Source organism: Protopterus annectens, chromosome 12.part0, assembly GCF_019279795.1.
Source record: "Protopterus annectens isolate FY-2018-M chromosome 12.part0, PAN1.0, whole genome shotgun sequence".
NCBI lineage: Eukaryota > Metazoa > Chordata > Ceratodontiformes > Protopteridae > Protopterus > Protopterus annectens.
The window spans coordinates 501,743,243-501,755,442 of NC_056746.1; the positions used below are offsets into that span (position 1 = coordinate 501,743,243).

The 12,200-nt window shown below is 36.4% G+C and overlaps 1 protein-coding gene across 2 annotated transcripts in view; it reads right to left on the reverse strand.

Moving 5' to 3' along the window:
* Nucleotides 1-12,200, reverse strand: part of LOC122816668 (transmembrane protein 180-like) — a 588,132-nt gene that overhangs the window by 291,168 nt on the left and 284,764 nt on the right. For both annotated transcript variants that reach the window (XM_044089623.1, XM_044089624.1), the window contains exon 5: nt 11,996-12,079. In XM_044089623.1, coding sequence (XP_043945558.1) covers nt 11,996-12,079 — 84 coding nt within the window. The remainder of the gene's footprint in view (nt 1-11,995; nt 12,080-12,200) is intronic.

The following is a 12,200-nucleotide window of genomic DNA, read 5'->3' on the forward strand; positions in this document are numbered from 1 at the left end:
GGTTGTAAGTTTTTTTCTGATTTTTTTTTTTTTTTTTTTTAGTTAAAGTGATTCTGGGTACATACAACTATTTTCTGTTTTTTTTGGAGTGGTTGAGATGACCTTCCTAAAGAGTGCTTTCAGGGCATCTTAGATAAATGGTAAAGATGTCTGGAATTTGTGGTGTTTCGTTGAGGTTAACACACAGATACGTACTCTATGTACAAAATGTTCAACTGTCCCCAATTTAAAATGTCAATAAGTTTGCTTGTGGCTTTCTGGTAAATCATTGAATATTGCAATCATTAAATAATGACTTTTTTTAGTTTGAGTGTTTTGCATCCTTCAGAAAATTCATGGTAATGCAAAGCCTGTTATTCTAACAACATTCTAAATATATGACAGCAATATTGCGTATCCCTGATTTTTAGTCTTTGTCCATGTCTCTTGCGCTAAGAGATCTTTTTTTTAAGAATTGGACATCTAATACTGCTGTTTACTCATTATTCTGGCTTTGCAGGACGAATCTGATGTATATAAAGTAAACTGAGCATCCGAGAGGTACACAAAGTAATTATAACTGCTACATCTGTCTGTGGAGAAAAATTATTGCTGTTTGCTCATTATTCTGGCTGTATCGGACTAATGTGATTTGTGTGAAGTGACATGGAATAATGTAATATGTCTGTTTATGTGATATACCCGTTTTGTCAGGAGCAAAGACTGTTCTCGCAAATACTGACTCTGCCCCTGACAAACCAAGTGTATCATAATATGTAGGTGTGTGTGTGTGTGTGTGCGTGTGCGTGTGCGTGTGTGTGTGTGTGTGTGTGTGTGTGTGTGTGTAATCGCTTTCAACTGTCTCTGATTTTGCCTCGTACTTTTTCCTCATCTCTCAGAAAAATACATGATTGTCTGGTAAATCACTGAGGATTTCAGTCAATAATACCAGGCATTACAGTTTCATACTCAAATGTCACTGCTAAACAGTTATTGATCTGTCGCACTATTAACTTTTTCAGTGAATTAAAATATTTAAAACCTGACCCTGACTTATGGTGGTTACCACCATTATTTTTGGTTCTTGACTAATGCCTGTGCAATGAGGCAGAGGTGTACTTCTGTGCACTTGTGTGCACGTCCTGTGTATACAGCTGATCAGTGTTAGCAACATAGTGGATAGAATGATGTAATAGTAAATAAGATTGAGAAGAAAGGCAAAGTTGTTTTTCAATGCAAATGTGTAACTAGACTAGAAATGGTAAAAGAGAGTGATGAAAACAATTTGGAAAGTGAAGTACATTAAACTGGTTCTACTGTGTAGCAGATATTTAAAAATAGAGTTTATGCATACAGTCAGTGATGGCACAGAGCAACTCATGGTTTGTTTTAGGTAACAAAATTCAAACGGTTAACTGGAGGCTGGCATACTCCTGCCTGTATTGTATGATGCTCACTAACACAGCTTTTTTGAGAGGTGAAGTTGTTGCTTGGCTTGCCAGCCTGGTGGTCTCGACCTTAGCAACTTGAGATTTTACTCCTGTGAGTGCCCCGGTTGTCTTTATTTTAACATTTTTACTGCATTAACCCTTATGACATAAGCAAACATATATTTCTATAAAAGAAAATGAACCACATTAACTTGTTCACAGTTACAAACATTATACATCACATATATTCTTTTGTACAATATAATCAACCCAACACTACATAAATTGGTCATTTCTTGCCTTTCCTTAAACCTTATTCCTCTTGCAGTACATTTTTTTGCATGTATTTTTTCCACAATTTCATTTTTTTCTATATAATTTATTTCAACCCTTTTCTAAAGATCACATTTCCAGTTCCCCTATTTCTGTTGCAATATTCACTACTTCAAATATGGTTGGGTTAGATTCTGATTTCCATTTTCTAGCAATTGCTTTTTTGGCAGCCACCAGAATTAAACTTAACAAGGCCCTTACTATGTTCTAGGCAACTCAAATCCTATATTTCAGCTAAAAAATAATTGTCTTGGTTAAATCTATTTGCTCGCCCAGTATTTCTCACACAGTACTCTGTAGGGAATTTTTTAAAGTCTGCCAACTCATTACACTCCCAAAACAGGTGTTCCCAGTTATGTCGTTCTTCCCCATCACATCTCCAACATCTGCCATCTACCTGAAAAGCAATTCTTTGGATTCTGCTTGGAGTATAAAAACTACTTATGCAAACACTGACACGTTTCTCCTGAGCTCTTACTTACACTAATTACAGTCTATTTCTTTTTTTATATTAATTCCTCTCCCACAGGTGGGAAACAACTTGCATGCTTTCAGAAAAAATTTACTTTTAGCCTTAACTTAACCAGTGTTCTGGCTTTTTATTGCCCTATACTTAGCTTATCTCCATTGAAACATAAGAGAAAAAGAAAAAGGAAAAAATATATCTCTCAGCTGCAGGCTCCTAATGACATTGCTAAAGGAAAACTTTTAATTTCATACAGTGTGTTCTCATATTTATGTTACCACTTAAACCGTGTTATTAGATTAAGCCAATGGTCTTAACATAGATGTTCACCTAAGCAAAAGTAAGAGAAAACATATCAGCTCTACATATTTTATAGCCTGTGTACTTCTACATCCTATCCATTTTCCACAAACACCATATTGTCTCCAACTTTAATACTTTGTCCTTCTGCCACAGATTTATCTGGATCAATTCTTTCTGCTGGCTTGATTGCATCTTTACTAATACAGGTCTTGGCTGTTTTCTCATGGCAAGGTTTGGAGCATATATATGATGTCTGCTTTCAATTAACAAATCCTGCTGTGGAATACCAATCCAGTTACTTATTTGTGCCTTCATAAAATTAATACACTCTATTCCATCCAGTTTTTCTGGTACAGCAGAAAATCTCAGGTTTACCCTGTGAGTTCTGTCCTCTAATTCTACCATTTTTTGAACCACCTCTTCTAGAGTAGTCTCAATCTCTGATTTTTGCAATTTTATCATTTCATCTGAATTGCTGTTCAAAACTTTTCCATATTTCCAGCCTTTTATTTGAGTTAATATACTCATTCAATGTTTAATTTATTTTAATCAGCTCTGAGCACATTTGATTTATTTTTCCTCTAGGTTACTGGAAGCCATGTCTTGCTCAAAAACTGGAGCTTGAACTGTTGTTTGATGAACATCTGCAAGATTTTTCCCAGTCAGTATTTTCACCTTTTCTACTTGATTTTCTTTCAGGCTTTTTAAGTTTCTTCTTTGCAGGCATCCAGGCAATGTACTTACTAGCTGCTAACTGAATTTATTAAAAGTAGCAAAGTTACTGGCTATTATCTTTCAATTCCTTTTTAAAGTGGGGGAACTGAAGTTAAGCTGTTGATCAGTGTGCAGCCATTATGGAAGTGTGTCTTTCGGTTGTTTTAAGAGTAATGTAATATGGTTAAACACATTGCCCTACCTTTCATGTTACAACTGCTGGATAACTTTTTTTTACCTTAAAAATAGTGTAAAAGGAAATTTTCAAGTTGGACTACAGTGATATCTCTGGAATGCTCTGACAAGCAAAGGGAGGCTGGGCATCAAAAGAACTTTTTATAAGTATAAAGTACACATTCTAACATGCTGTCAGCTTCCTTCTTAGTTGTTTGCAAATGCTCCACATTTTGCCCACGTGTTCCACGCTTAGGAGAGAGAGCGTAGTGTTCCATATTTTGAAGATGAAAGGTTAATTACGGCTGTGTTTTTTTAATTACTTCACTTGTTGGTGCTATGAATGGTATGGTAATAATAACAAATCACAAAGAGTCTGAATACAAACAAGTCTCAGTAGTAGAACTGAATAAACATTTGAAGTTTTAATTATCTCAATCATCAAATAGAAAAGGTTGTGACTGCATTGCACTGCACATTCCCTTTTATGGGCTACTTCCAAACATTCAATTCCTACTATTGTTATTACTGCAGATCAATCAGAAACATTAGTATGCAGTTCATAGTGCTGCATTTGGTTGGTACAGTCAGTGATGGAAAACTGTAACTTCATGTCGGCATTCATTGTATCTCAACTCTTTCATAATCTTTGTATTCTGAGCCGTTTTAATGCTTCACTACATGCTTATTATATTATAATGGGACCCGACATATTAAAAAAAATCTTAAAGAACACATTAAACAAAAAAAAAACTTTACTGAATATCACTTATGACAGAGGCAATCATACATTTATTATAAATGAAAACAAACTGTATTAACAAATTTTCAGTTGCAATCAATATACATCACATATAATATTGATCTCTTAATTTCTCCAAATCTTTTGTCTTTCTAATACCATGATGGGAATAGACCCTATTCCTAAGTCAAAGTGTCACTTGTCTTGTTTCCCATTAAAGACGAACAGGCGGGGTAGTTTGTTTACATGCTTTATTACACAGAAACACAACAGGATGGATAGCAGCAGTACAAAATATAAATGAACTGATTAACTGACACACTACACAGACATACATGCTTACACCTCAACAGTTTTCTACAAAATGGCAGTCAGGCTTGCACATGCTCAGTATTTATGCACATGTGCAAGCCCCTAGAAAGCTTCTTAAATGTATACATACATATTGATCTACATTCTCCCTCTTTAATGAATTTCCCACAATATAATGACATTTGAAAAGAAACATGCAATGGTACAGACAATAAAAAATAAACACAACACTCGTGATCTTATGTCCAATTTGCCATGTATCAGGAACATGGTCTGGAAATGCAACCTGATCTAGTGATATAGCAATCAGAATTGGGTTTAGCAATGGGGACAGTCATTGCTGAACAACTTGATTCAGGAGTTTTGGGATTCTTCTCAGGAACAGGGATATTTACTGGAATGTCCTCCGGAACAGGAAAGCTGCATAACTCACTCTAAGATATACAGTCTTTCTCGTAGGTATGACACTGCAATACAGGGTCGGACACCGGGATGAAATGTTTCCGATTCCTCCTAAATTCTGCTCCTTCAATTTCACAATGTATGATCTCGGCCCTGGAGATGCACTCTTCACAACACCAATCTGATCAAAACTTAGAACATCTGCATCCTCACTATCTCCTCTTCTCGTAATAGATTGAGTGGTTTGCTGGTCTTATCATTAATAGGACTTCTGGGACAAGCGTTTAACAGACTGGCTTTCACCAATCTGTTGTTCTTGACACATAGAACCAATAATGAACTACTAATTGGTAGTGTGGTTCTGGTTTGTCTCGACAAAAGTCTCTGTGCAGGTGAACCAAGATGTTTATAATGAGAAACATTTCTGAGAGTCAAGAGGTTCAAGTAAACATCACTATTGTCTCATTTCGACTTCTCTAGCAATTGTTTCGCACTTTGAACTGCACGTCCTGCCAAACCATTTGACTGCACATACTTAGGGCTACTCGTGACATAAGTAAAGTCCCACTCTTCAACAAATCTTTTGAACTGCTGGCTTGTAAACTGTGCATCATTGTCAGAAATAACTTTGTGCGGGCTACCATGGACTGCAAAATGATGCTTCATTTTAGTAATGACAGTACTGGACGCAAGGTTAGGAAGTAGGTCAATCTCAAACCAATTTGAATAAGAATCTACTAACACCAAATAATGCTGACCATTCCATTCAAAAATGTCTGTAGCTACTGTCGACCAAGGTAGTTCAGGAATCTGGATTAGCTGAAGTGTTTTTTTTCTGTTGATGTGGCTTAGTACTATTACATACAAAACAAGATGAAAGTAATCTTTCAATACTGTGTGACACAGAAGGCCAAAATACTAGACCTCTTGCCCTTCTTTTGGTAGAATAAGTTCCTGGGTGGCCACGATGCAAAATGGTAATATACTCTTGTTGTAAGGATTATGGAACAATCACTTTTGGACCTTTCATGATTATACCATTGTCAAACAAGATCTACTGGTAAACAAGACTGCTTTGATGGCCATCATCGACTGATAAAGCGGTTGAGTTTCTAAAGAACTGGATCTGAGGCTATATGACCTCTAAGCTCATCAAGAAGTGTGGAAGAAAAAATTTGCACTTCCATAACTTCAAAATCAAATTTTTCTTTCTCATGCTGTTCAGTGTTATTTCTGTGTGATCTGGACAATGTATCAGCAAGATAAAGAAGTTTGCTTTTTGCGTTGACAAGATTTAAATTATACTTTTGCAATTTCAACTTCATGTGTTGAAATCTGGCTGGAGCTGTATGCATTGGCTTTCTCACAACAGTGACTAGAGGTTGGTGATCTGTTTCAATCTGGATAGGTCTACCACAAATACAATCATGGAACTTCAAAAAGGCAAACACAATTGCCAAGAGTTCTTTCTCTATCTGTGCATACTGCATTTTGGTTCGGGTTACAGTTCTGGATGTAAAGGCTGCTGGTCTACCTTCCTGAAGAATAACTGCACCAAGACCAAATTTCAAAGCATCACAAGAAAGAGTAACTGGTTTGCGAACATCATAGTATCTGAGAGTTGGTGGACTGACAATTCTCTGTTTCAGGACATCAAATGCTCTTTGGTGTTGTTCTAACCATGACCAAGATACATTTTTACATGTCAGTTCTCTAAGCAGTGCTGAAAGTTGGCTCAAGTCTGGAATGAACTTGCCTAGGTAGTTAACCATGCCAAGAAAACGTTGTAGGTCTTGAACATTGTCTGGAGCTGGCATCTCAAGAATTGCTGTCTGCTTTGAAAGATCTGTTTGTAAGCCTGAACTGGTAAAAAATGACTAACATAAGTAACTTCTCATAGCCTGAACTTGCACTTCTGAGGATTCAGCGTAAGATTTACTTCACGTGCTCTTTGAAGAACTTTCTTGAGGTTTCTATCATGCTCAGCTTCACCATTACCTCCTACTAGAATATCATCTACTACAATAGCACGCAGATACCCAGAAAAAAAATTGCTCCATTGCATGCTGGAGGACTTTACTGGCAGAATTTATCCCAAATGGCATTCTCAAAAATCTGTACCTGCCAAACGGAGTACTGAAAGTAGTTAGCAATGAGGATTTTTGGTCAAGCAAAATTTGCCAAAATGAACTCTTTGCATCCAAGACAGAAAAAACAGTGGCATTTGGCAAGACAGCAGTGACTTCTTTGACTGTACGTATTGGATGATGAGGTCTTTTCAGTGCTTTGTTCAAATCTCGTAGATCAATACAGATTCTCATATCATCTGAGCTTTTTTTATGAGCAACAACCATGGAAGATACCCATTCAGTTGTTTCTGCAACTGGACGTATTACATCTTGCTGCACCACTTTATCTAGCTCAGCCTTGACTCTGTTCTGCATACCTTATGGAACTTTTTGGGCTGGTCTGACAACTGGACTGATGTCAGGGTCTAACTTTATGGAGTACACAGCTGGGAGTTTGTCTAGTTTGTCTTCAAAAAGATCAGCATATGTAGAAAAAATAGACTGAGTGAAATTAGAACAGTGGTCATTCAAGCTAACATGGTGGACTTCCTTATTAAATAAAAGCAGTCCCATTTTCAAACTGTCTCTGCGGCCTATTAATTACTGGATGTGCATTTTGACCAAGTAAAATTGCAAGTCATAGCTGTTCCCATCAAAGTAACATGAAAACACTATTGAACCTTCGGTCTAAATTTATTCACCACCAAAAGCAACAAGCTTTGCACACTTTGCCAAAGCAAGCTTCTCACCAGCACATACTCTAGCAAATGTTTCTGCAGACATAACATTGCATTTTGACCTGTGTCAACTTTGAGCTCTATGGGTCCATTTATCCAGGCAGTACAAAATACTTCATTCTTTACCCATAAATCTACTACATTGACTGTTTCATTAAGCACACACACACGTCAACATAAAAAGTAAGGTCATAGCTTTCTAACTGATCAACTTGTCTCTTTGAATGTTCTCTTTTAATAAAAGAATGCCCCTTGTTTGAGTTACAAAACCTTTTGAAATTATTCCACTTATTGCATTTGTGGCATTGTTGACCAAAAGCTAAGCATTTTTCTCTTTTGGGGTTCATGGTTTGCACCACAATTACGATAGCTGACTATGAAACTGGGTAGAGGCACATGCTTTGAGTTTGCTGACTCATTCTTCTGCTTCACTGAGATTGTACATACTCTGGAATTGGCCTGAAAAGTACAGGGTTTCCCAGTGACTGCTGCAGGGTTTACAGCTGCTGCCACGTGTTTGGGCCTCTTTCTTTTAACCATGTGCTGCATACTATCAACATGAGCACTAGAAGATACTGGAAGCATGCATTTCTCACTTGTAAGCATATTTGTGTGCTTTTCTGTGAGCTGATATAGCTGACAAATCTCAATGGCCTTATTCAAAGTTAAATCACTGTCAAGAAGTAAAATCTTTCTCACAGCATCATCTTTAACACCACACACAAGTCTGTCTTTAATCAACTCATCCCTTAAATCACCATATCTACACACTTTAGCCTTGTTTATCAAGTCAGTTATATATATGCTGCAAAAGTTTCTCCAGGATTTTGATCTCATGTGTAAAATAATTCCCTTTCTATTGTAATATTCATTTGGGGTTTACAGATTTCTCTAAATTTACATTTTAAACACTTGGAGTCTTTCCTTGACTCAGCCGGTACCATTATATGGCAGTTTCCCCCTCCCCTGCAAATACAGCAGGTGCATACACAAATGAACGCACTCTATCTATGGCTTCTGAACCAGCCAAATTAAGCTGAATAAATGCCATTGTATGGTCATCTTTATTAGAAAATGCAGCTTGTATGAAAATATCATACTCCTTCTCAAACACTCTCCAATTCTCAGCAATATTATTATGAAAGACAAGTGGAACTGGTTTTTGAAATCTGTCAGCCATGACAATAAATTATGCCCAAACACACTGAAAATAGCCCTCATAATTATGTACGAACATGCACACACAGCCAGTACTTGCAATAACAATAAATTATGCCCAAACACACTGAAAATAGCCCTCATAATTATGTACGAACATGCACACACAGCCAGTACTTGCAATAACATTCAAATACACAATAAACTCTTTAAAATACTGTATTTTGTGAAATATGCTTTGAAATGGCTGTATTTTGTGAAATAACTGTACTGTAATCCTGCATAATCATGTGAACTCTTTGTATACTTCAGATATATTGAATACCTTTAATTAATGCAAAAATGTATGTGCTATAAGCTACTTCGAAAAAATGCAGTAATTTTCCTTATTTAATTCATTTTATGCAATTCAGACTTCATTTCAAAGATTAATTATACAACTACTGGATCCAAAATAGTGAATAAAGTCACTGTTTAGATAAAAACTTCTTTAATCACAAAACCGTTCAAACTGTTCTAACGCCTTGGTGCAGACACATTCACAAAACATAACAGCTTAGAAAAAAGCTTTCCTTAAATACAAAATCCATTCTCAATTAACCACTTAATTAAACAATTAAAACATTAAAAAATCCTTTTCTTAAAGTAAACATCTCCAATTCACCTCATTGTTGAGATGAGGTGAATTGGAGAGGTTTACTTTAAGAAAGGGATTTTTTTAATGTTTTAATTGTTTAATTAAGTGGTTAATTGAGAATGGATTTTGTATTTAAGGAAAGCTTCTTTTCTAAGATGTTATGTTCTGCAAAGGTGTCTGTACCGAGGTGCTAGAACTGTTTGAACGGTTTTGTGATTAAAGAAGTTTTTATCTAAACGGTAACTTTATTCACTATTTTGGATCCAGTAGTTGTATAATTAATGTTGTGGTGGTTGTTGTCGTGGTTGCGCTTCATTTCAAAGATTTTCCATAGTTATTTGAATATTTTTTATCAATATGTCGCAGTTTCGGACATTTTGTTTACTTAGAAATTTGTTTAGAGCATTCTGAGTGCTTTGTTTTATACTTTGCGAATAAGAAATCATTTAAGTAAGCTTTGATAACTGAAATTCATTTCTGACCTGTTTTTGCAAATTAAACGTGAGTGGCAATGATCTATTCCTCTATATTCCTCCACCTTTAACGGAGTGCCTTCTCAGTCCAGAATCTGAATTTCTGGATACCATTCTGACACCATATTGCTTGTCTTGTTTCCCATTAAAGATGAACAGGTGGGGTAGTTCGTTTACATACGCACATCACAATGGATAGCAGTAGTACAAAATATAAATGAACTGATTAACTGACAGACTACACAGACATGCATGCTTACACCTCAACAGCTTACTACAAAATGGCAGTCACGCTCGCATATGCTCAGCATTTATGCACTTGTGCAAGTCCCTAAAAAGCTTCTTAAAGGTATACATACATATTGATCTACACAAAGTATGATTAAAGTTCATGAAATTAGTACTGTTTCAGTCTTTGATGTCAGCCAGAAGTGCTCTTCGCAGCAGCACCTGCAATGTGCCTAGTAATGATTCCTTCTGCAATTCATACAAAGTTACATGTACTGATAACATATCTAAATATGACTGTAGATTCTTTTTTTTATAAGACCCATTGCTCCTACTACTGTTGGAACTGTCTGGATATCTTTCTTCCACACTGCTCTCATTTCTGCCTGCAAATCCTGATATTTTATGACTTTGTGCTTCTCTGTACATAAGACACTGTAGTCGCTGGGTGTAGCGATTTCAATGATCAATGCTACTTTTGTCTTCTTTTCATGGACCACCATATCTGGTTTTCTAGCATCTATCATTCTGTATTCTATACAGCACTGTCAATCGAACATTACATAGCTCATTCAATTCCTGCCTTGTTTCAAAAATCCATTTCAATCTCTCTTATACGAGTCATGATAGAGATACAGAAATTTGTTTAACTACCAACTGAATGGAATGGCAGCAGTGTGAGTCACAGGCATTTCACACTACTTCTGGAACCACTTTTTTCTTGAATTAATCTGATTTGTATTGTCAAGTCAACACTGTTCTTGGCAGTAGCTATAACTACTCAACAGGAAGTAGCTGTATGCCAGCACGCTAATGTTGACAGATAAAGATGATAAAGATAAAATCATGACTATGGCCCTGATGACCTAGTTTAAGTTAGTGACTTGAGAATCTGAGGCTGTAAAGAAAGGATGGATGTGCCCAGCATAATGGTGACAGCATGCATTCAGAAATATCTTGTAGTTCATTCCTAATAGGGACTGGCATTACACTGCGGGTGTTTTCCGTAAGGTTAGTGGAGAATTAGCTGAATAGCTGCAGGGATGAGAGAATACTCTGGCAAGTCTAATTGCATATCTGTCCCTGGACTTTACAAGTGCACACGAGGGGAGGTAATGTTAGTGCACAAAAAAATGCTCCTCAGCAACAATACAATAGTGTCCCAATTTCCTCACCTGCTCTAAGTAAGTGTAAGATTGGGTCTGGGGATTGGATGAAATCTGGTAGAGCTGGAAAGGCCCTGGAGCAGCTTATGGTCAGCTGCGAGAAGCCAAAGAATAGAGAAAAAAAACGAAGCAGTTGTAAATGCATACATGCACATAAAACACACAAATGCAGAATATGCACCTGAAAAGAAATGCCTCTGACCAAACCTCTGTCAAATTAATGCATAATGTAAGGCAAACATCCTTGAGCTGAAATGCTCTGTTACACTCCAGGCTTTACACCAGCACTTAGGTTTCAATTTATAATGAAGTGTCCAATTATCTCTTATCACATGCAGTTCACAGAAGCACTTTCATGAATACTGAAACTAAATCTCTTATAGCCCACCGATTAAAAAATGTCCTAATGTCTTCACAATTTTTTTTTCAGAGTACACACATACCATAAAAAAGCAGTCAGTACATCTCAGGCTTTATATAATGAGTAATAATGACTACCCTAAATAAAAAGGTTTCAGAAAATAAGCCAAAAGGAAGACAAAGACAGCAGCAGACTTAAAGTAAAACTTCCAAAGTTTCACAACAGGGTGAAAGTTACAGGTTTTTTAAATGTAAAACTAAAATAAAGTTGAGCACTTTCTTGTGTATACATACAATGCAGAAACCCCTTACCTGCGCTTGTACATCTGTAAGTCAGAATCAATGATGTCAGCCAGAGGCAAGTTAAAGAGACTGAAAGCGGCCTGAACAAGAACCCTGAGATAGAAAATCAACAGTTACACTTCAAGGGCACATAAAATTACAAAACAAGCTCACCATTAAGTTGGTGTAGTTTACTCATAATCAGATACTTTATTTATTTGTAACAAATTAACAA